We start from the raw sequence: 25,905 nt of genomic DNA, 5'->3' as shown, positions 1-25,905 counted from the left end.
TTAGAAATTCAAAATGGCAAACATTCTCAACATGAAACATGGCCTTTCTACGGCTGGGTGCGGCCACTCTAAAGATGAAGCTAACTTCAGCTTCTACGCTCGTCTCAGGTCCAGCAGGTCGACTTCACAACAGACACATTCAGGTTCACTGTATTTATGCTAACAAGAGAGGAAATCCAGTTGGTGGTTAGCGTCAGTTACAGAAGGCAACAGCTGTCAGTTACTGGTTGCTATGGTAACCGCCAACTGCCAAGAGCAGCGAAACTAACTTAATACGCCGATAACAATAAATGTCTGGAGAAACGACTTCTTGACTAAGCAAAAATGAATTCAAGGAATAAACAAGCAGATTTTTACGAATTTAAAATAAAAATAAGATAAATTAAAATAAAAATACATAAGAAGGGTGTGGTTCTTTCCATCATTATCTGTTATGTGTGCTAACGTTTAGGTGAGGGTCAGAATGAGAGGAACAAGTAAACTGAGTATATTGTCATACCTGGGTTGCATTTAAGGGCCGGTGTGATTTTCAATCTAAAACAAACATCTTGGGGTTTAGTTGTAATTTAGACCTTTGATTTAAAAGTACAGAGCATAGCAGAAAATCTGAGGGCGTCCAAGCAGCGATTGTATTCAGTTTAAAGGCTTTTCCTGTTAAAGCTTCTTTTTTTTAATGGCCTCATATGATGCATGTGCAATTACACCCCTGAAAACTTCCCTCCTGAGTGATCGGCGCTAATCTACAGCTTTAAACGCTGCGGCTCTACGGGTTTCCGGCTTTGAGGCAGATTTTGGATCCCAGCTGCAGCAGGGATTTGCTCCCATTCAGCCAGAACATCAGTCAGCTCTCTCCCTGACTCTCTGGCTCATAGTTTTTCCTGACTCTGTCGGATTAAACAGTTTGTTCATGAACTTGGCTTTGCATGTAGCGGCAATCATTTAGTGGTGATTTAATGTTGAAGTTTGCATTACATTCAATAATGCTAGCAGGTTTTTGAAACGAGCATCTCATAAAGTATATTTAGAAAACAACAGCAATGATTAGTGGTTTTATGCTTTTGTTGTAAATATCTTTTAAGTATGACAGAAACAGCAACATCTCCCGCCCTTGGATTACATAAGTTTTGGCACTTTATAAATAAACTGAAGCTAAAATAAGTCCATTCGACTCTAACTAAAAACATTCCACTCATTTTTTTTTTTTTTTTAGATTTTGTTTTCCTTGTCAGGATATTTCTTGGCTCCATTTCTTTGTTTCTGGCTAGCTTTTTACTTCAACCACTTGACAGGGTTCAGTAAGTACATTGTTGTAACTAGTGAGCCACAAATGAGGGAATTGAGAAAAAGGCAAGTAAATGTGTTATTTTTTTTTACTGTCTTAAGTTTTCCTTATAATTAAGCAATCAACGTAAATTTAAGTTTCACTCCTAATTCAATTACAATCAATCTGGATCCAGTGGAAACCTCCAAACAACAGTCTGCGATTTTGGAGACTACTGTTATAAGGACTGACCAGGTGGGCATCATGACTCAGATGAACTACAAACTGAACATTTTATGATAATAATCATATTGCTACCCATGAAAAGCTGTTCTGTCAATATCAATTCCAGCAGACAAAAAGACTTCACATGCCCTGCAGTTAGATGGTGCAGAATTAGGAAATTAATCCATCACAGTTTTGTGGTAGACATCCACTCTTGTTTTACCTGACAATATAATATAAACCGATTCTGATTTGTCTTTAGGAATTGTAATATACAAAGTTGAGTTAGCAACATTCAAAGGATTTTTGAAGCTTTCCTGCTGTGAGCAATAGAAAATGATTTACAGCAGGAGCAGATTTGAATTTCTACTGCCGTGCCAGAGAGCAGCCAACTCAGTACAAAGGCACTGAAAGCTCAACAAGATAAAGGAGAGCAACTTCTACATTACTCTTATCTTTTAGAGCACATATGTCAGAGTCAAGGCCCGCGGGCCACATCCGGCCCGCGAGAAGTTTTTTTGCGGCCCCTGGGATGATCTTGATTTATTATTAGAACCGGCCCGCAGACCGCAGCAAGCCGGCACAACGTCTGAAAAAAAATATCTTCCTTATTTGAACTGTAAGTAGTTCTTTAAATGTTCTGTGAGATGATGTACTTACCCATGTATCCATAACAACCGGAACTTTCAATATCCACCAAGTTATTGCCGAAATATACCGTCTATTAAACGAGTGCCCCCCGGATTAATTACATTCTCTGCAGCTGCAGCTGCGAAGTTACCGTATTAACCCGATACTTGCTGGAAAGTGCAACGTCTCCCCTTTCAGAAACCGTTGGAATTTTTCCACTTAGCGCTACGTGTGGCGGAATTACGGTACTGCAAATTTAGATGTGTCGCCAGCGACACATCTAAATTTGCAGTACCGTAATTCGCCGGCGACACATCTAAATGCCTTGACTCTGACATATGTGGATTAATAGATTTTTGCACTTTATTTTATTGTATTTCAATCCAATTATATTTTAAAAATATTTCAGTTGTGTCTGTTGAAAATTAAAGATTACTGACAGAGCCATAAGAAAATATTGCTTTATTTATCTGATCATATTGGAATATATTTGTTAGGTTTTCAGTAGGTTCAATTAGGTTCACTAGACTATATGCGTCATTTAAAAAAATTTCAATGAACATTCGATCAGTCCGGCCCTCGGCTTGTAGCTAAATTTTTTATTTGGCCCTCCGTCCATTTGACTTTGACACCCCTGTTTTAGAGTATTGCTCTCTCCCCTCCTTGCAGCCTGAATATATCTGGCCTCTTTACTTAAAAACAAGCTCTAAGTTTGTTTTTAAATACCTCACTGATGCTATAAGTCACAACTTAAGAGTGTTCTAATCTCAGAATAAGATTTTTGGGTTTCCAACCATCTGCAGCTGCGTTTTCATTACAAACATGCGCAAAACATTGTTGATATTCCACCAGTGTCAAAAGGACAATTTTGCAATTGTGGTGTTCCATTAAATAAGAGACACAATTAAGGAGTTTGTTGCTGCAATAAGTCATTAAGAAAACACAATGTGCCATCATTCTCCTAACACTTTCTGTCTTTTTCATGCGAGGTCACGCGACTTGCATGATGCGGAAAATTTTTTTTCCATTGCGGTTTTCTTACACTACTTTTGGTACAGTCGAAAAACCATCTCATTCTAGCACAAAAACTTTTTATTGAAAAATTTGAGTTTTTCCAAAACTGGCGTATTTCCATTAGGCAAATTTATTTTTGTAATTCCAATTTATGCAATTTTAAGGTCAATGGGAACGGAGCTTGTGAGACATGAAGCTGTGAAGTGCCCCATGAGGGATAAAATAACATTATCTGACTGTCTGAGTTGATGAAGTGTTTGGTTTATCTTTTTTGACGATAACATCCACCATGTTGGCGTCTACAAGCCTGTAATGGGCGACCTTCCCTTCGGGGGGAAGACTACCAGCTGTGGGAACCCACCTGGACAAAGAGAAAGACGGGTTGATGTACCAGCTGCTCCCCAGCTGTGCACACTCTCGCCCTCTTGGCATCACATCATCCGAACCGCTGCTCAGCCTCTCACTGGAGGGGGCCCGCGTGGCGTCCGAGTCTCCCGTCACCGTGAAGATAGAGTCGGACAGACTGGGCCTCTCGTGGTGGGCCAACGGGGCGAAGCTGAGCTGCACAATCTGACGGGCGCTCTGGCACACCGGCCCGTGGATGGCGGGCGTCAGCGTGGGCAGATCGAAGCTCAGGACAGTTTGGGTGCTGGAAGTCAGCAGCTCCTCGCTGTCCAGGCTGTTGTAGGACGTCCCTTTGGCTCGGTGGGACTCCATGATGCTCTCAAAATGGCTGCTGAAGGTATCCTCAGCGGCGCAGCGGGGACCGGAGACCAGGATGGGGGACTTGAGGGCCGGGTTGTGGTTGTCGAAAAACGTTTCCATTGGTCTAAACGGGAAAAGGGTTTTTATGTTAATGGGACAAATCGGATGTTGCCAGGATGAAAACCTACTTTTAGTGACAGAGTCCTGAATAATTAATGTGAACATGTGTGTTTACGACCAAGCTGGAAATGAGGTCGGAGGAGACATGCAGATTCAGATCCAGATTTATGCTGGAGCAAAATTCCCCCGCAGCTCAGTTTTCTTTTGATATACACTCAATGGCCACTTTATTAGGCACACCTTTTCACTTGCCTGTTAGCATGGATGGCTAAGCAGCCAGCAGTTCAATTCATTTATTCATCTGGTCCAGCAGCAAACTTTATTGTCAGATAGGCCAAATAAAACTAATTTGAAGGCAACTTGTAATTTTATATTTATATAAACTAATTAGTTGTAATTTTTTAAGAACCACCTATTTATTTCTATTTTCAGGATTTAAGCTACAGACAAAATTGAGAAAAAAGAGGATTGATCTTTTTTTTCTGTGGGATGGAAAATTACTTTAATAATATAGAAGTACATAGACTCCAACCTAATGACAAAAAAGATTTTAGTGCAATTCTAATGACAGCTAAATTCACTAGAATGACTTTTAATGTCTTTTTTTTTTTTGAGGAAATGCGATGTAAATATTGCAGGAATAAACGGAAAAACCTGCATTTGTCGGTATATCTAAATTTAAAAATATTAGTTGGTTCTTTTTCATTTTTAGCCAAAATAATTAAGAGCCATTGTGGAAGGTCCAAAGAGTCATTTATGGCTCCGGAGCCGAAGGTTGCAGACTCCCGATCTAGACTTTGTTAAGACAGCTGTTGAATTTCTAACAGAGGGTTCGGACATTTCTAAAAAAAACAGGAAGTTGAGGCTGAAAATCACGCAGGCTCACCACACCATTTTACAATAAGAGACTGGAGAAATGCCATCTGGTCTGAGGAGTCTAGATTTCAGCTACAAGTCAGCTGGTGAGCCAGAACTGAAATGTTACTAATGGTGATGGTTATGTAATGCTGTGGGGATATTTTCTTGGCACTTTACACAAATTTTCTGATGTTTATTTCCATATTTCCAACAGGATAACAGACCAAATCACAGCTCAAATAACCTCAAACTATTTTCTTTAACGCGAAAAAAAGTTTCTCATAGTCTGATAGCCGACGTGGCCTTCAGATCTCTATCTAGTAGAACATTTGGGACGTGAAAAACACATGAACTGCATGATATTTTTATGATGAAATGGACTGAGGAATTGTTCAACCTGTAAGGGATTAAAGCAGCTCAGAGAGCAAAGGTCGTCCATCTTAGTACTAGCAAGGTGTGCCTAATAAAGTGGCCGATGAGTGTGTGTTTTCAGCCTGAGGGAAACTTGTTCACCTCGTCAGAAGATGTCCAAACACCTCTGGGTCCTCTTCAGCAGCAAACCGCTGCTTCCTGCTGTCGCCTTGCATCCTCACGCTCGCCCAGCTCACCATTTCCTCTTCCTCCTCCTCTTCCTCATCCTTCTCTTCTTCATCCTCACTCCCCTGATCCTTCTCCCCACCTGTCCTCCCATAGGCCAGCCCCCTCAGAGGGCTGCTCCCCGTCCCAGATGTGCCCTGCACGCTGCGGTTGCTGCCGAAGGCGGAGTCGGCGTCGTCCTGCTCCGCCAGCAAAACCTCGTCGATGTCCGTCTCGCGGTAGCAGCGGAGTGGGACGGCATCCAGGTCCGTTTCGGAATACTTCAGCGTCCGGCGAATGATGCCCGTTTTGGGGGACGTCCCAATCGCGGCAGGGGGAGGAGTCACCAGCTCGACCTCCACATGCTGTACGTCGTGATTGGCCGACAGCAGAGGCAGGGAGGATGGAGGAGTCGGGGTGGGAGACTCGCTGGAGTTACCACTGGGGGGCGCTGTGGAGGCCTCCAGGGAATCTAGCAAGAAGCATGATTTAGTAATGTGAGGAAATGGAGCTCAGATTTATCTTTTATGCATACAATCATGGGAATAGGAGTGTACATTGTTAGTTCTAGGCGAAATCTTCCTAACCAGTATGGAGAGGTTCTAGATTTTAGCGGTTGTATGATTTCTCTTTTGTCCGTAAAAACTACGAGTCATTTCTCCCACTATTGGTAAGCTTGCTTGTTTGTTTTGGTTGTATTTACCCAGAATTCCTTGCACTATAGTCCACTTCCTGCTTTTGGAGCGGTCTCCGGTCCGTTTGGTGTTTGCATTTCCATTCAAACCGAGTTCCCTTCAACCGAACTTAGATCCGGGTTTTAATACAGACCAGAGTTTGCTTTCTTGGTCCTCATCAGAGTTTGATTACACATTCACATCTCCTCGAACAAAACAGACTTTCTAGGCAAACAAACTAGAGTTCAACTAAAGTCATTGCACCCTATCACCTTGGTGAGATTATTGTAACGAGCAGAGCTGCTTGCTTGACTGCATCATGTGGTTTGTCTTTTTGACACAATTAATATACTGCTCAAAAAATTAAAGAGAACATTTCACTTTAATTTTGTGTGTGGCTCCAAATCCAGGCCTCCATTGGTTAATAAATTTGATTTCCATTGATGATTTTTGTGTGATTTTGTTGTCAGCACATTCAACTTTGTACAGAACAAAGTATTCAATGAGAATATTTCATTCATTCAGATCTAGGATGTGTTATTTGAGTGTTCCCTTTATTTTTTTGAGCAGTGTAATTCCGAGATTACTCAGCCAGAAATACAAATCACAAATTAACTGTAAAAAAAACAGAAACCGATGAATCAGCCAATTCATCTTTACATTTAAATCCTCAGCCAATATAATTTAAAACCTGAAATGAATGGAAAAATTGGATAATTTGGACTTCTTAAGGCCTAGAATGAAGACAGTTAAACATAAGGCACTTTATGACTTCTTAAGACTTTTTTTGGTTTTGTAAACTTGAGAGTAGGTAGAAATAACTGTAGTTTCTGCAAAAACCAGATCTATGTATTGATATTAAACTCTAGAAGCGAAAGAGGGCATACATTTTTAGTTATGACCTTTATTGCTTTAAGACTATTTAAATGAATAGTAATCCTTTGAGGAGTAAGTGTCAGTAAGAAGATTTTTCAGCACTTAAACAGAAACAAGTCTCATTCTGTGAGAAGTCAAGTCAAACTGCAACCATGTGACGTAACTTATCTTTCCATAAAACCAATACTTTAGTTCGAAGAGTTAAAGCTAGATAATGGAAGCAAAGTTTCTCATTATTTCCTTTGCTCAATTTGTGCAATAGTTACTTTTATCCCTTTTGCCAGTAGCTTCCTCTGCAGAGGTCCCAAATAGGAACTCCCATTTGGCCCGAGCAATCTTCTGACAGTGCAGAGAAGGAACAGGAGCTGCACTTCCACTGTCCGTCTGCAAATAACAAACAGAGACAAACTGAGGGTTAATCTGCAGGGTCGTATTACGATTGTTCACAGTGTGCTCTTTACTGAAAACATGATCTAGCTCTGATGTTTGTTACGTGGGAGTTGAGTCAGGGAGCAGCTTCCACATTGAACCAGAAGTTAACCGGAGGTTAATTCGCTCATTGACATAATTCTGATGTATGTGTCTTACGGCTGATGAAACCCAAACATAAGTTACTTTTAAATATTAAAATAAAAACAATAAAAGAAGAGTTTTTAATACAAAAAACGTCAGTATAATGAAAGTCTATGCACCGTGTGATACAGAGACTCTGTTTGGATTTGGAGTCTTTTACCACTGATTACAGTTTAAGACTCCAGTTATCCTTCTGCAACTTTTTTCAGCACAGTTTTTCCTTTCGTTAATCTTTTCACTAATATAACTGGATATATGTGAACATCCAGTTTTTCTTTTATCAGTGACCTTTTGCACTTTATCCTCCTTGTAAAGGGAGTCGATGACCATCTGCAGGAGTCAATTAAGCTGTTTTATCCAATAACATGGACAGACATTTGTGCTAGAAATTGGTCTAAAGCCAAGTTCAAGTTTTTAAGTAACTCTATTTGTAGGTTTTCATTTGTTGAAGGTTATGATGATCTAATTTAACAGAAATACATGCTTTAAATATTTCACTCAGTATGTAACTTTTTCAATTACCTAAACTTATAAACTTTTCTATTTAGATGTTGCGGCTTTAGTACGTTTTTAGCAATATGATCTGTTGGAAACAGCTACTAAAAGTTTTTTATTTAATGCTCTGAACAGTTTTTTATTCTTTCAAATGTTTTTAATACATTAACTAATAGATGACTCTCTAAATTCATTGCTCACCTGTATTCCTGAAGTGGCAACACCGGTCTCATTGCTCTGGTGACTGGACTGACTGGACTCTGGGGACAAGCAGTCTCTGTCCCCGAAGCTCCCCGTCACGCCGCTGGAGCTCCGAGAGGAAGACCCCGTCATCACTCCGTTCTGCTCCGCCTCAGGAGATTCCCCTGCCCTCCTGGGATCGCCTCCGTCCGCCTCTTCGCCGTGCCCTTCGTCCTCACAGCTCTCGTCCTCCTCTTCGGAGTCCAGCGCCACAGGCCCGAGCAAAAGAATCTCCCTCCTCCTCTGTTCGGCCCGTTTCTGCTGGGCCGTGGGGCTGAGCGGCCGCCTCAGTCGGCCGGTTTGCTGGTGACCGCCGGACTCGAACCCAGACTCGTTCTCCAGCTGGTTCCTCCACTGCTGCCTGGATGTCCAGCTGACTGGCCCCTCTTCAACGCTTTGGTTGATGAAGAGCCTGCGTGAGAGCTCTGTGCAATCCCCTTTCTCGAAACAGCTCAGGTCTCCTCTCCTGTCCAGGCTTGGGGACCAGGAGTCCCCGGTGTACTGGGGAGGCTGGCAGCGATGCAGGGTGGGGCTTTCTGGTGCTCGGAGCTCAGCTTGGAGAAGCCTTGGGTCTCTGATGGGAGAGCTGATCTCAGTGGGTGGATGAGAGGGTCGGAGGACTCGAGAGGGGACTGCGGGGGAGCTCTGCTGTGCTGATAAAACTGAGCTCTGATGCTGGGCTTCCTGACAGCAGTCCTCCTGACGTGTACCATGAGAAGAGTTGGAGCTTTCCGGCTGGTGAGAGTCTGTGTTTTCAGTTGCTGGCATGTGTTGATCATTTAAAGGGATGTTCATCTTCAGAGTTTGCTTAAAGTGCTGTGCGTTTGGAGAGGACTCTCCAGAGTTTGAGCTGCTCATGCCTGAAGAATGGTTGTGCAATGAGGATCTCCTGGCCTCCGTCAACATCGAAGACACCCTGGAAGCTTCCTCCGCTAGTCGGCGGGCGACTTCGGGACTGTGAGCTGGAGACGAAGGTTTGCTGCCGCTCAACTGGTTCAAACCTTCAACTCCGTTATTGCCTGGTTGAAAGATTAATTCCTGCAGAGACGTTTTCTTGTGTCTTTTGGTAGCTGGACTTTGTGCCATCCTCCCATCCTCTGTTGAACTCTGAAGAGGACAATGAAGGTTGGCAGAGGACCTTGATTCTGACGCCTTTCCGGACTGGTCTGACCCATGAATAGCCTGACTGTTATCTGTGAGCTCTTTGGGATTCACTCTGATGTTCTGATGCTGGACTGGTGACCCGGCCCAGGACTGGCAGCGCTGCTGTTGACCGTACCGTGAGGAGGCTTCGAGGTCGAGTGCGTGGGCCAGTTTAATCCTCAGTAAGGGCGAACCGAACTCTTCCACCGCCCTCTGTGTAGCTGCTCTGCCAATCGGATCCAAACGTGGCTGTCGAAGACCCGGGTAGAAGGTCTGCTGGTGACTCTCTGGAGATTGGAAACTCAGTTTGGGGCTTGAGCTGCACGACGAACCGGGACTTTCAAACCACACTTGGTCACTGAGACGCTTCTGAAAGCGGGATGGCGTGGACCGCTCATCTCTCGCTCGTCTCTCGCACATGGAGTTGCGTGAACTGTCCAACGTCTTCACGTTGGACTTTTCAACGTAACTGAAGCTGACCACAGATCGCTGGCCTTCAGGAGGAGTGAGAGGGCGGCCGACTCTTCTAGAGAAGGGGGGCGAGTGTAGAGGTGAGCCCCAGCGTTTGGTGGCTGACGGTGAGCTGCTGGATGTTTGGAGCTGAAAGTTGACAGTGTTTCGAGATGGAGACTGACTGTGGTTCCGGTCCAGAACGCGTTGGGGACTTGTGGCGGTCCTTCCGGCAGCCGTCTGGCTCGCTAGCTGGGAGAGGAGCTCGGCAGGACTGTCCTCAACTGGAATCCTCTGAGCAATCCCTTCGTCGCTCTCCCTGACCTGATCTGGGGCAGATCTCACTTCCACATAAAGATGAAGAACTTTTCCAGACTGGGACATGACCTCCCCTCGGCTCTTAATGAGGACACAGAAACGGAGCGGAGAAAGACTCAGACAGGGTGAAAGAGAGGTCTTTTCCCCCTCCCTGTTGGGTTGGAATTAGGTTTTTCTGCTGCTGGTGGTTTATTTTTAGACGGTCTTTCTTCTGCCTCCCAGATCGTCTGCGTGTAAAGCAGAGACACAGAGCAAAAACATGCCCAGGGGATGCCACCAACAGCTCCCAACTCCTCATACCTGTGAATGAATGAGAGGAGGCGTAATTAATATGCAAATGAGTGTGAAAAGCTGGTAAAAGACAAGTGAAAACACCCACTTTTCTAAAAGAACCCAAGTGTGAGAGTTTTGTCCAAATGAGATGCAAAGATTTCCAGCCATGCTACTCTCAACAATGTTAAACAAAACTCAAATAGAAGTCATTCAGGTCCTATCAGATTCTCCATAAAGTGATCCTGTTTTATAAATCAGAGTTTTTTATTTTCACCTCTCCAAGTTTTTTATTTTCACAACTCTTGCAGAATTTTGACAATAGTGAGAGCTTCATTTGAGAAAATTTAAACAATCATGAGACATGAAGATGCCAAAGAAATTAAACTACCTCACCTCAACTTTATCGAAAATGTGTGTCATCCATTTTATTTGTCCTCTACCAATTACCAAACACACAGAAGCTTGTTGCTGCATTCAAAAAGTATTTAATGTCTCTGCGACTTGCTGAGTTTAACAAAATATTATAGGCGTTGTATTTTAGCTTTAAGGATCAGTTCTGAACATGTATGGATCTGGGTATTTCTGACCAGCATCATAATAAAGCATTTAATTCTGTGCTGAGCTCATCTGAGTTGAATCCTTTGCAGCTGTCACGTTACACCGCTAAGCTTCATGCAGATTGGCTTTTCACGCCAATGTTGCAGCAGACAACAGAAGTGTGCAGTAAAATTAAAGTCACTCTGTCATGGCTGCTGGGCCCCAGTTTGCTGCCAGCAGCAGCAGATTGGAGTTGCCGTATGGCAGCAGTGGGAGACAACATCCATGTTGAAACTGGCAACGTGAGAACAATGGGAACTTGAGAGCAGTTGGCACACGGGATGGGCAGACCGCCACCTCTTTTTAACCCCAACTGTTGTTTTAGCCACGACTTCAAAACGAGTCAGGCTCAGCTTTCCCTCTTCTGGCTTGCCTTGCAAGTTTAGTTGGCTCCTGTGCATAAAACATATGGCTTTTCATGGCAGATCTGACTCTGCACAGACATGAAAAAATTAGGATAAGGATTCAGTTCAACCAAAAGGAACATCAACACATTGATGTGCAATTTATTTTAAATTTCTAGAAAGGAGAGTGAAAAATTACCCTTGTTTCATTCAATTAGCAAAAAAAAAAAAAAAAAACAACTAAAAAGGCCTTTTCTTTAGAAAAATGCAGGATAGCCTTCTCTCTAAGAGCTGGTCTTAACCCTTTAGGCTGAAATCACTTTACTGAGATGCTCTTTGTAAACATCTACCAGTTTCTGACGTTTGTCTAAGCTGGTCACTTTTAATTGTTGTGTGTTTGAGGAGTTAAAAGGTAATTTCTTATGCTTCCTTGAACAGGTTAGGATAGGTCTATGGGCAATACAAAACATGTTCATTTGTTTTATGGACAAAATCATTTTTATATAATGAGATTACTTTGAGCTCCTTTCAGAGTGAGCCATTTTAGAGCCTCTTGTCACTTAAAATCCAGATAAGCTGCTTCACACCCGCACATGAAAATGACTGTAAACACATGCGCAATTATACAACAGTACATCTTTGAAAAGCAGAAGTGAAGCCTCCTGCACAACCAACAAGGATTCAGCAAGTGGTTTCTGGATGGTAAGTCAACAATAAAACACTTGTCTTTCCCAGCAGCCTGGGGTTGCTAGGTGACAGGCGGGGCTCAGCTGCGGTTGCTAATAGCGTGGGCCCTGTCGATTGTGACTCAACAAATGGACAGTTTTCCAGACACCAAAAGCATTAACTTTTTGCCAAAAATCGGGCCGGGTGGGCTTTTTAGAGCACTTCAGCTGCTTTTAGACAAAAAAAAAAAAGAACATGCACAATGTAAATTTTACTAACATCACTTTAATATATCAAGATCTGGGCTTTGAGTAGGCTAAGATCATTTCTAAATTCTCAGCCAGTCCTTGGTGGTTTACTACAGCACCTATAGTAAACTATAGGTTTATATGGCTATAAAAAATATTCACCATTTTGAATGTTTTGCTGCTTTTATGACAAAAAAAATCCCTGCAATGTAAAAACAACAACAAAAAACAAACAGATTTCTACAAAATGAAGACAAATAATAAAAATATTTAACATGTATTAAGTAACTGAATAAATATTCACAACATTTAAAGTGACTCAGCCAATTAGAGCTAGTAGTATCACCATTTAATGATCTAATGGCGTGCAGAAACAAAACATCTCATGTTCTAGATAAAGATATCTTCCCACTAACAGATGAAGTCTGCAGGAATACTCTGGCAGGTATCGATTCTGTATAGACCGGATGAGCCTGAACTCCATTTGTGCTCCTTCATCCATTAATTCATGATCGGACTGAGACAGACTCAGTGAAGGCAGCGAGACGGATGACATTGGACATGGAGAGAGGGAGCATCAGAGAAAGCTGGAACAGGAAAAGGACGACAGATTTGTGTGTGGAGGAGAGAGCTGTGATGGCCGCCAGCCAGAGTGATCAGAGTGTAAAGTTACAGGAAGGAAGAAGGTAAAAGCAGTAAAAACGGATGCGACAATACCTCGGTCTCCATTCACTGGAACAAACCCCCCCTGCCCCCACCCCCCATAGCTCTTTTCAGTCGGTCATCTGAAAATAGAAAGAAGACGACACAACTACTAACGTACCAAAACATGGCCGTCCGCCTAAACCGACAGGCCAGGAGAGGAAAGTTTTAATCAGAGAGCAGGTAAGACGATGACACTGAACTCCAGAGTGTCAGATCTGTGGAGGTAGAATACTTCACAGATCTGGACTTTATGAAGGAGTCATGAAAATAAAGCTGTAGTAGAATGAAACCCATAAGAAGGCAAAAAGCCACGATGGGGACACAGAAACAATAGTTGGACTTTTTCCAGTTTCTGAGATTTGAGACCAATATGGCTGCTGTTTGCTTAAAATTCAGTGCATTAGCAAACGGGTTATTTGAACGTCTGTCAGTTTTTGTCTCATTATTGGGACTTGCCATAGCAATGCATAGGCAGGCACCTATTGTTCTACACCTCAGAATAACTGCCTCTTCCTGGTACCGTTAATGCGGCTCATACCGCTGCGTGCCCCTTCACAATATCAAGACGTGCGGCTAGATACTGTGAGGAGCGCTATTACTTTTGTTGGCATTTCGAGTAACTGTGGCGACATAATTAACAAAAAAAAGGGCCAAATTTAACTCAGAACGTAACAGTTACTAGTCCTTTTGTGTTTTATTTACCGTTGTCATAGCAACTGAACTAAAGGGCGGCGGGAGGAAAAAGAGCGACGGCGGTTCTAGTTAGCTAAACATATTGTACAGAAGCTGTTGCGATCTGTTTTTATGCACCCCCCAAAGGGAAAAAAAATAAACTGGGCACACACATCGTTCAACCACACATTTAAATATACACATATTTTGTTTTCAAACTCCAATGAAGTTTATTTCACACTTCAGGTTTCAACAAAACAAAATACAAACCATCTTTACAGTGAAACATTTTGTGTAGTAGAAATGTATGCCATACTTTTCATATCATCTTTTCTACCACATTTTGGAGACCATGAATCACTTTCCTTACATTTTAGTCATAATCTGCTGTGTGTTGATCTGTCACACGACATCCAATAAACTCTGATGTTTATAGTTGGATTTGACACAATGTGGAAAAGTTAAAGTAGTGTATATGTTTGTGAGGTATATGGTCTAAGTATCTGTTACACTTACAATCAATCAATCAATCAAATTTTATTTGTATAGCACATTTCAGCAGCAAGGCATTTCAAAGTGCTTTACATAATTTTAAACAGTGAGAAAGAAAAAGAAAGTAATAAAAAGATAAAAAGAAAAGATAAAATCACAGCCTAACAGGACAAGGCCTCCAGCCTTGCAGCACCAGGCTCCGTCCGCCTGTTTCGCGAAAATTACACTTTCCTTCCCACCGTTAAAAAGACCCAGTGGAAAATATGGTTGCATGTTGCTGCAAACCAAAAAGCTCTTTATGTGGCCTTCTACAACCCCAGCAGGTTTAATGAACCACGACGCTCTATTTTGGACAAATAAGGTGTCACATCTGGCCAACATGTCAGTGTTACAGCACTTTACCAGCAGAGACAGGCTCAGTGGGAGACGTACCTGAAATAAAAAAAATAAAGTCCCTCATCTAACCTTGAATAAACAAGAAGTCACAGCTGCTCAACACTGATGACTCATCCTCTTGTCTTCCCCCTGAGACACAAAAGGACACTCACACACACACACACACACACGTGAGGATTAACTCCTTGGGTCCTTGGCGTACGTGTCTATGAGACGTATCACACAGGTAATTAAACCCGAGGCAACAAATGCATCTCTAATATTAGCTCCCTTGACGTGATGTTGTGCGGCTGGGGGCCTGTGCTAATATTAGCTCTCAGCTTGGCTGTTGCTGGTGCTCTACATTTTCAGCAACATGATAAGTTCTGCATTAAAGTGCTGAGGAGATCAAGAAGGCTTACGTTAACCGCATGGATAACAACGGACATCAACGGGTTTGCATTAGCCTGACAAATCATCATATTACTCCACTAGGAGCACCGATTGACTTCTCAAAAAAAAAAAAAAAAAGAAATCTGATGAAAACACACCTCCAGTTCAAACTCCACATCCACTTTTCGGGTGCTGCATTACAATTACCCAAGCAGCAGCTTAAGCAGACTGGCAGGAACAAGAAAGGCTAGTTTTAAAGGGACTTGGTGTCTCCTCGTCATGGTGCCTTCAAAGACACGATCACACAAAAGCCACGAGTCCTGTGAGTCATGCAGAGGCAACAGGAGGTGTGACCGAGTACGGAGAAAGATCCAGAGAGGCTTATTGATGGAAATAAAAGGAGAAAGATATTCAATCAACACCACAAACGCCGTGACCTTGCTGCCTTCAGACTCCTCCACTCACTAATGTGACTCACTGAATGAAGAACTGAACACAAACAGAGGATCCGAGGATAATGGCCGAGCAATCATTGAAATATTCAGTCTGTTTATCACATCAGTCTATAAGTGAACATCTTGACTTTTCATGGGTTGTACTTTAAATAAGTGAGAAAAATCCATCTTAAACAGCTGTTAGGCAAAATTTTCCAACTATAATTGTCAACCAAACGCTGATTTTATCCCCACACTTGGGTGTTTTATATAATCACACAAATTTAAACACCCAGCCAATCATAGAAAATCCACAAACTAGCTGTCAAATAACAGTTTTTTTTATTAATTAAGTGCAAAAAAAAAGCAACATTGCTAAAAGATTTCAAACAGCCGAACATCATGTCTCGATCTAAAGAAACCCAAGAAATGATCGGGAACAAAGCCATTGACGCCTACCAGTCTGGAAAGGGTTCCAAAACCATTTCTAAAGCTTTATGACTTTATTGAGCTGCAGTGAGAACCATTATGGTGGAAACATGGAACAGTGCTGAACCTTTCCAGGAATAGGCGACCAAAATTACCCCAAGAACACATCAACAACCCACAAGGTCACGAAAGAGCCCAGAGCGTCCAAAGCCCTGCAGATCTCACTCAATTCAGTGCAGACTTGTGTTCATTGTTCAGTAATTAGACAGAGATGGGGCAAAAAAATGGCATTTATGAGAGCTTAATAAATGCCATTTTATCTCGTCTCATATTTGTCAAAAAGCAAGTTCTTTCTGGGGAAATATTTTGTGAACTGAAAGTACTCCAATTTTACCAGCGTTACCTTTAACAACGTCAAATTAAACCAATAACTAATTATGACAGTGGTGGTGATGGTCTGAGGTTCATTTGCTGCTTCAACTTGCTGCGTTTACCCACCAGCTCCTCCCCACTCTTAGAAAATGCTGCTGCAGGAAGTCCGGCCATCAGCTTCAGGAATGATCCAGAGTACAAAAATAAATCCAAATCTGAATCTGTAACAAAAGCTTTGGAATTACTCAGTCCAAACCTGGATGTAAATCCAATTTAGATACCATAATATAACCTTAAACAGACTGTTCATGCTCAAAAACCCTCCAGTGTGACTTAAGTACAGTAACCCTGTGAAGAAGAGCGGGCCAGAACTCAAATCAGAGCTCGGTTTGCCTCACTGCACCCCGACTGGGCTCAATAGATTCAAAGAGGTAATGAACCCAAAGCTGTGAGCTGAAAGACACTAAACTCCTCAGGATTAACACACACTCAGGTGATAATTACGGCTGGTTATCGCTCTTAATGTCCTTCTTCCTATTGGCTGTTAGTGAGAAAATGCAATAATAAGAGACGGGACACATCTTTATATTGATGAGGATAAATTAATAACAAAATAACATCACTATTTGATTTATTATCCCAAACTTGCAAGTAAAAGAAATTTAACTTTTTTGTCTCCAAGTGTTTTATGAATGAGCTGTTCTAACTTTTGACGCTCAGGCACATTGTGCTCACTATTTCTATACGTCTTACAAATTAAAAACATTTTAATACTGAAAGTATAGAATCATCTTGTTAATGTATAATAGATAAATAACCCACATTTATTTGGATTAATCTAAAGTATGTGATTTTATCTATCAGTTATCTACAGGTATTTTAATATAAAAGGGTTTATCATGTGAAATTTTAAAAAATAATGTTCTGTGGCAATAGGCTGCGGAAAGTCCTCAGTAAACTGCTCACTCTGCTAAGGGTTTTTGCTGAGGTAGATTGCTGTTGCAATGCTAGGCTAATGTTAGCTTTCTTGCTTTTTGTTTTGATACGACTTGAAACATAACACGTTTCATGTGTTTTTCCAAATACAAAAGGGCAGCAGAACGTATAAAAGGTTGCTTCTTCTGTTTCATAAAATTAGCATTTTTTCTTTGAACGTCGTTATTAATGATGCCTACTGGTGTCTGTGGTCTCTCCCACATGGCTGTCTGCTAAAAGCCTCCCCTAACCTAAAAACAAGGTGTGGATCGGGTCCGAAACAACTTGCTCTCTGGTCTGAATCCATTGGACTTCTGCCATTACAAATCGATGGTCTGTCGGCTTTTTCATTGCAGTGATGCTGTAGAAGTGTTGGCAACTTTTGGTAAGATAGCAACTGTTTAAGGCAGCTTATGTGATGAGTTGTATTTATGAAATAACTAGTTTGCACTTCGGTTAAGTTTATTCTTTTTGTCCTTCTCAATAATCAAACACCTACATGTGCCTGTGAAGCGAGGACACGTCTGTCCATGGCCACCTGTTGCACTGCTGAACCTTAACTCAGACAAAGTTGGTGGATTAAACGTGCACCCAGAGCGCAACAGGATTAATCCTGCAATCACCAGATCATTTCTCATCAGCCAGCAAACAGGCCAGGCAAAAATCAAATCTACAAAGTATATCTGCACTTTCCACTTAGTCAAAAAAAAAAGCCCGTGAAGCACAAAACCTCTCGGTCCATGTTGTGGTTCAGCTGGAACCAACCAGAACCAGGATTAGCAGGACTGCTGAGAGCAGAGTTGACATCCCACTCCTTCAGTCCCGACAGAAACCTGCTTCTCAGAAATACTAAAACACACAATCAATGAGTTCTGCAATAATAAAAACTGACAAATTAGTACCAAAATAAATCATATTTTACCTCAATTTTTCATCCACAGTTGATGAAGCAGCTACACTGGCCTGCGTTTCTTTAGGTCATCCTCCGTGGCTTTAAATTGTTTACCTATGAGTTTATTATTCCAGTTAAAGAGTTATCATCATGACTCGGTCTGGATTTGATCAGATTTGTTTGAATTTGATTGTCGTTGTCTAAAAATGTCTGTTTTTTCCTCATAGCTGAGTTACAGAAGCGATGTTAAAATTTTAACAGCATTTAGAGATTTGGGAGTCTCTAAGCAAGGAATGAGAAATTAACTTTCCCCAAAGGCCGAACAAGTAACTATGACTGTTGTTGAAAGATCACTGGTTCTAAATTAATCTAAAAAAAATAATAAAAATGATTTATATTGGCTGCTAGTGACAGCTGTCATTGTAGCTGAATATTTACACCTGAAACTTAATATTATTTTAATCAAACTAACTGTATTCAAGTAAAATAATTGTTAAAAGAAAAAGGAGGAATTCCCTGTACACTTGCACTGATCATGTTAATGAACTACGTTATCCTTAGAGACAACCGTTTTTTGTTTGGCTGCAGCATATTGATTATAGAAATGTGGATTAGAAGGTGATTGTTTGTGACACTGTATCCTTCAGTATCTTTTGCATTCAATGAGCTGAATTTCCTCTTAGCATGCAAAGCGAGGATCCCTGAGAGTCGGAAATATTGCAACGTTATTAATGCTCAAATCGATACTGCGATGATGAGCTATGACGCCGCTCTGCCTTAGAAGAAGTTATTATGAGAAAATATTACTATTATCATTATTAAAAACTTCTACACTCTGTATTAGTGTCTCGTTTTAGCGAGACGTGCCGCTGGGCTAATGTAGCTGCCCAATCAGAGAAACGACACCAGTCGCCTTCAAAGTAAAAGCTGAATCAAAGCATCACATTATGCATGTTTCACTTTGCATTCTCTACTGACTTCTACAGTAGTGACTGAGTTTGAGTAGGTGGTGAGGGTGGGAGGGATCAGCATGAGACGCTGACACTGACAGGTCTTCTAAAACTGATCATATAGAAATATACTGTCTGTTCTCACTTTCTCTCACATGTTATGATGTCACTTCTGCTTCTGAAAAACATAAAATCACACCCACCCACACAAACCAACACTGAGAGCTTCCTTACTTCGCGTGCGGGACTCGGGGGTCTGTGTGTGTCATAAAGTGACACACACACACGCGCACACACACACATCTGGATCATGTGTGTGATGGTGCACAGTTGTCAGCTGTCTCAGGTTGTTGTGCGCTCCCTCTGCGGTGTCAGCACAAACCAGAGACGCTCGCTGCTACGTTTCCACTACAGACGCTCAGATTTCTCCCACCTCGCTGCATTCCTCCTGCAGGTCCCGTTTCAGTCTCACACTCACCTCTCCTCCTCTTGCAGCCGCCCAGTCCGTATGAGATTTACACCTCCCACATGGCTTACTTAGCCTCATCCGTTCTGTCATTCCTCCTTCCTTCCCTCTCATCTTCCTCTCCTTCCCAGCAAAGGCAGCCGGTGGAGACCTGTCCGACCAGCACATCCAGAACCCCCCTCCTCTCCTCTCCTCTCCTTCCTCACCTCGTCAACCAGCGGAGAAGCTCAGCCTATTAGCACGCTCCTATCCACCCATCCCCACCCCTTTCCCTCTCACATACATGCTGAGTCAGTGTGGAGTGCTTAACATAGGGGGGAGTATGCAAGGCAGCGGGGATGAGAAACGATTAAAGCTGCCGAGAAGCAGCTCGGCTTGGGCCCCACCGTCCACACGGGTTGAAGCGGAGAAGAAGAAATAAGACAGAAAAATAAAGCAGCAGATGTGAGAGGATGGAGATAAGACATGTGGTCTGATCTGCATGTGTGAAATCCTTATTTAAAACAATTCAGTGATACATGAGAACATGGGAAAGATGGAGATTTGCAAACGGGGCAGTATCAATCTGCATTTAATTTCTATAAATATGCAGCTCTGTTAAAAAAATGAAGAGCCCACTGCACACTGAAAACCTCCTGGTTGTTCCGCCAAACATTGATTTCTGAACTCTTCCTGAGTTAAAACGATAGTTTTGTTGTTTCTTAAAGAATACGAACTTGTTTTCTTTGCATTATTGAGGTCTGACAGCACTGCCTGCATCTTTTTCATTATTTTCTGCAAATAAGCAACAAAAATTTTGCTTTAAACTTCAGAGACTTGTTGTCAATAGTTCAGAGTAAAAGAACAATGTTCATTTTACTCAAACATATACAAATAAAGAGCAAATTCAGAGAAACTAATCATTTTAAGTGGTCTCTTAAGTTTTTCCAGAGCTAGCTCTCTCTCTGTCTGTCTGTCTGTCTCTCTCTCTCTCTATGTGTATATATATATATATATATATATATATATATATATATATATATATATATATATATATATATATATATATATATATATATATATATAATCTTATTTTATTTTACAATTTTTTGGTTAATTCAGTTAATTCCAGTGTTTGTTGGGCACATTAATCTTTAGCACAAATGTGTGAGGATTTGAGTTTTTTGTGTATTTATTTCTAGGTTTTTCTGAGTTTATTTAGTTCTGTTCCCCTGTGAGTCTGTGATGTCCTGTCTGCTCCCTAATTGTTTCCCAGGTGTGTCTAGTCCCCCTGATTACTCCCTGTGTATTTAAGCCCACCTGTTGTCTCTGTTCTTGGTCAGATCCTTGTGTGTGTTGCGTGTCGCTCACAGTAGAACTGATAAGTCCTGTCGACTCTGTTCTCGTTTCCAGTCTTGTATTTTTCAGCTGCTACCGGTATTTAGCTGTTGCTAAGTCTTCTGCCGTGCTGCCTGAACTGGACTGTTTTGAGCACTTTCTTATTAAACTTATCTCAAGCTGGGTCCCTGCGTTTGTTCTCACCATCACAAAACTGCCAAATCATGACAAAATGTCAAATAATTCACTTCACTTTAACTTTAAATGTTTTTTCCAGTCCACACAGTCCCAGAATCACACACATCTGCCCACTAATATTTTGTTAATAACCGCCATGTGTGTCGTACCCGAAGCTCACATATCGCAATCAACAAGCTTCTAAAAATAATTCTGGCACAACATTTGAAGCTCAATCTAAAGCTGCTATTACCAATCCAACGGCAGCTGTGATGTGTGTTTGGGATCAAGTGTCGTTGCACTCAACTGTCCGCAAAGTTCAACCATCTAGCTGCTGACTGGAGATGAAACAGAAGAAGTAGTAGTACGCATTCTTCTTTATTCTGCAACACAGCAGCACCACTGCTTTTCCTCTTAGCACTGACTCTGGGGATGCAGAGTAGATTTGAACCAGAAGACCTGAAATGTCTAAGTTTTGTAGTTAGAGATAATCGAGGCACTGAAAAATCAGGTGCAGTCGCCCTTCAGTCATTTCCTTCAATCGGTTCCAACTTCAGCTTCGTATCACTGGGACTTCAACTTCACAGCTATAAGGCACACATACGTTTGCACTAAATATATCCCCGTACCACTCCGTCTTCTTCAAGACATTACATTCGTTTACTCCGTCTTTTGTCTTGTCTGATTATTGAAGGTACAGCTGAATCAACAGCAGAAGCAAAAGCATGAAGTGAACGGCTCAACAAATGCAACAACAGCCTCCTTTTCTACTTCTTGCTAATCACAGATTGGACATGCGACAAATGACAGCATGTTTTGAATAAACATGAGCTAATTAACATAGAATGCAGGCTGAAAACACTGAGCAGGTCAAAGGTAAAGGAGGCAGAGGACCGCCTCGGAAACAAACTGTTTTGAATTTAGAAGAATTGACACACCACCACTCGTGCTCTCAGATGTAAATGGAAAAGAGCCGACAGGAAAAACAACAAGCCTCTTGTGTCAGAAAACGGCATATAAGCGCTAAACCTCTTATATCTCTATTTTCATTCCTCTCAGGAAATTCCCTCGGATTATTTTTAAGGTCCTTAATAGGTATTAAATCATAATATTGATTTTAAATCATATTTGCAACAATTTTTACACCTTTTGCAAAAGCAAAATGTCTGTTTTTATAACTTAATCTGGCTGATCGTCTGTCCCTCCACAATCCTCAGCCGGGGTTCAACATCTGCTCAACTTAATTCCTCCATATTTATTTAAAGAAGTTTTCAATTCCTTTGGACCATACAGCTTCATGTTGACAAATGAATCACTTCACTTTGTGTTGCAGCTGCATTTAAGTATGGAACAGGGGAAAAAAGGTTGATATGGAAAGCAAATACTTTGGTATAAATTTCATTTTTGATTGCGAAACAAAATCCTGACTTAAATCAGACAAAACATGGTCACGCCTGCATCCTGCTGGTCCGATCCATAACTTAGACAGAGCGGTGCTGTCTCTTTTGACCTCTCCTTCGTCCTTAGAACCAGCAGCTCATTTATCCAAATAAAGCCACAGCTGAATGAAACATCAGTAAGACTGCAGAAAATCACCAACCATGATTGTTTCTGAGCAACAACAACTGCAGCAAGTCCAGTTTTCCAGAAAGCCAGATATTTAAATATCCTGTAAAAAAAAAAAAAAAAGGAAAATTTTTGTTACTGTGTCACTGAAATCAGATTAAACTTTCCCCCTTTTTTTGGTCTGTTAAACTAGATTTCTTCAAATTTCAAAGTTTGCATTATTTCCCTAAGTAATTTGGTAGAATTACATTTTAACCTGTATGACTTGGATCAAACGTTTTGGGTAATTTTCCACAAACTCCCACAAACAAATAGTTTGCTAATCTGATTGTGTGTCTGGGGTCGTTGACCATTTGAAGGCCCAATTTATGCTCAAGCTTTAACTTCCAGGCCAACATCTTCATCTGCTGTTTTTACATTTCCATTTGATGTTCTTTTCTCATGATGTCACTTACTTTGTGAAGTGCACCAGTCCCTCTTGCAGCATAAAACCAACACAGCTTCCCTGTTTTTCTTCAAACGTAAAAATGGATGAAAGTCTTTGTCTACTGAAAACAGGAAAAGCTTAGTCTGAATTAATGTCACATAATGGAAAAGTTCGTGTAAATATATAGCTTATGCATTTGGGGGTTCCCCCTCCTCATGTTTAGCAGCCTGTCACTCAGAAACTGGGATCACGCAGCTTTCTAGAAACACGAGACGGGACAGGTTCTCAGCCGCAGCAGCAGCAGCAGCCCGTCTCTCTGCAGACTGCACCAAGTCGGACCAAGCCAACCTTTTAGCGGAGTCAGCACTACAGCAGATGCAGATGAGAGTCTCCTGGAGCTGCGATGCTTTCATCAGCAACGCCGCTGCTCTATTTCAAAACAAATAAAGTTAAGGACAATTGGATTAGGACGGCAGGCTGATTGACTCCATCAGCCAGCGCCGATGTTCCTGGGTGAACTTGAGAGTCCAAGAGAGATGAACAATGGAGCTCATTGATTGATGAGGTTTTAAAAATAAACTCAGTGGAGAGACGAGTGAAGAACTGAGGTTGAACGTTCATCTCCACACATCGACAGTGAACAACTCCAACATTTTTGAAATGCACTCCTTCTTACATTTGTACTTTGTCCAGCATTGAGAATGCCACTGCAGAACTAAATTTTCCTCTAACCTTTTACTTTTATGTTCCCTTTTTTATGCCTTACAGGTATACATCTTGGTCACATTACATTTGTTTACTGGGATTTGGCCAAAACCAAGTGCTGCACAGCTGTGAGGTGTAAGGAAAATTATATATACTTTTGAAATTTGTTTGACAATGAAAATCTGGTAATTTTGTTTAATCTCATCATAAAAACTGCATTTTAAAGTCTTTTTAATAACTTTAAAAAGGGTCATTGTTGAGTCTCAGCAGAGGTTTATTTGTCAGATGCTCTAAAGCAGAGCTGTCAAACTCCAGTCTTCCAGGGCCGCTGTCCTGCAGGTTTTAGATGTGCCACAGGTACAAAAAAACGCTGGAATGAAATGGCTTAATTACCTCCTTCTTGTGTAGATATGTTCTCCAGAGCCTTGCTAATGACCTAACTATTCTATTCAGCTGTGGTGCAGCAGAGGCACATCTAAAAGCTGCAGGGCAGCGGCCCTTCAGGACTGGAGTTCGACACCAGTGATCTAAAGGAAGCCCATATTTGGTCAAATAATAAATCTTCCCAACTTGTTGCCGTAGTTGCACCACAATCAGTTTCTGATTTTCTTATCGGTGCCTTGTGACAACTCCAGTCTCAGAAGATTGGGCTCCACTCAGTTCAAGCACGCACGTAAACACACACACACACACACACACACACACTCCTGTCCATCAACCAGGTCAAACTGCCACAGACTGATGACTCTGTTAGGTCAAATGTTAGTTACATGTTTTCAGTAAAGATTAAAGTTTCCCTTGCTATGTTTCTACTAAAACTGAATGGAATCTATCAAACTGTCCTTAAGACAGTGAAATTAATTTAAACTGATAAAAAATAATTAATTGGGGTAACTGATTATCTGAATTTGCTGCTTTAAACTGTGGCACACCTCAAGGCTCAATTCTAGGTCCCATATTTTTCTATGTAAATATCTTTTCAGGGAGCAAAGCACAAATCTTTGCAGCTACGCTGATGACACACCACTCTATATCGCTGTGTCTCTTGATGCACTTTTTAATTGTACTCTATACATTTTCTTCAACTCTGTTGGAACAAAACTAAAGTTTCAGAGAGAGAAACTCACAGCACACCTTCGAGTTCTGATAATACTCGATTCGTCACATTTGAGAGCATCAAATAATGCATTAGGTAGATGATCTCAACCCAGTGCAGAGGCTTTAGTTAAATGTAGAGTTGCTTGTTTAATGATTTGCTTTCTACTCTTCCTGACTGAAGTTACAGATACTTCAGAGTTCAGGAGAACAAGCACTAAGGAGGACCACAGATCAAGCTCATATTCACAGCGTTTGTAACGTCTCAGATTTGGATATCGATGCATTAAGAATTGATTTTAAGGTGTTTTAGCTAGTCAAACATATTTATCATTTACAAAGCTAAGATGGTTTGGAGACGGAGACATTTTAAGGATGTCTGAGACAGAGGAAAAGACCAGCCTGTCCAGGAAAGACTGATGGTGAAGGAGGACATGGAGATGATTGATGCAGCAATTAAAGCAGCGAAGGACCAGGTGAGATGGAGGCAGGCGAGGAAGACTTTCACTGCACAGGACACTCAGGGTCACTCCTAAATCAATAACTAAAATTCAAACTTTATTTTATTACTTTATTTGTTTTACTTATTTAATAATTAAACAGGTCATATATATTTGATTTGTACTGTATCCAAAATTATTTAGAGGTTTATCTTAGATATCTTTGTTTTTCTCATGTCCGTGTTTTTAGAATTTTAGTTTCTTCATCAGTTTTAATAAATTTGTAGTTTCCTCATTGCATGATTGCATTCCCTCAGTTTATCAGTTTTGTTGTTTTTAGTTCTTGTGTATTTTTGTCTCTATCTTCTTTTTTTATGGATTGTTTTGGCCCCGGTGGCCTTTATTTGAGAGTGATCAGACAGGAAAGTGAGAGAGGGAGGAAGACATGCAGCAAAGGTCAAAAGGCCGGGACTCGGACATGTAACTGGGGCCTCTGTTCCATTGCCGTCTGCTTCTTTTCAACCTTTGTATTACAGTTATTTGAATGAAAAAAGCTCCATAAATAAAGTTTGATTGATTAATCTCATGCCAGCCCTTCGCTATCAGCCCTGAAGATCAGATCACCATTATTGGCAGATCGACACCTGCGCTTCCTGAGTCACATTTTCTAAATGTCTGTTAAAAATACTTCATGTCAAGGCAGTCAAATTATTTAGAGGTGACTTATGTAACTCCGC

At 41.3% G+C, this 25,905-nt stretch overlaps 1 protein-coding gene across 1 annotated transcript in view; it reads right to left on the bottom strand.

The window, feature by feature from the left end:
- The window catches only part of LOC106915994 (uncharacterized), a 62,860-nt gene extending 52,251 nt beyond the window's left edge, over positions 1-10,609 (bottom strand). Inside the window, exons 1-4 of the mRNA XM_014983987.2 lie at positions 8,209-10,609; positions 7,206-7,323; positions 5,327-5,861; positions 3,492-3,959 (exon numbers count right to left, since the gene is read on the bottom strand). Of these exons, the coding sequence (XP_014839473.2) occupies positions 3,492-3,959; positions 5,327-5,861; positions 7,206-7,323; positions 8,209-10,224 (3,137 nt within the window). The 5' untranslated portion in view covers positions 10,225-10,609. The remainder of the gene's footprint in view (positions 1-3,491; positions 3,960-5,326; positions 5,862-7,205; positions 7,324-8,208) is intronic.
- Positions 10,610-25,905: the final 15,296 nt, after the last annotated feature.

The sequence above is a fragment of the Poecilia mexicana genome, unplaced genomic scaffold (genome assembly GCF_051168715.1).
Source record: "Poecilia mexicana isolate PSO_F unplaced genomic scaffold, ASM5116871v1 scaffold_19, whole genome shotgun sequence".
NCBI classification, from domain to species: domain Eukaryota; kingdom Metazoa; phylum Chordata; class Actinopteri; order Cyprinodontiformes; family Poeciliidae; genus Poecilia; species Poecilia mexicana.
The sequence above is the reverse complement of the archived record's forward strand: the minus strand, read 5'-3'. Positions and strand labels throughout refer to the sequence as shown.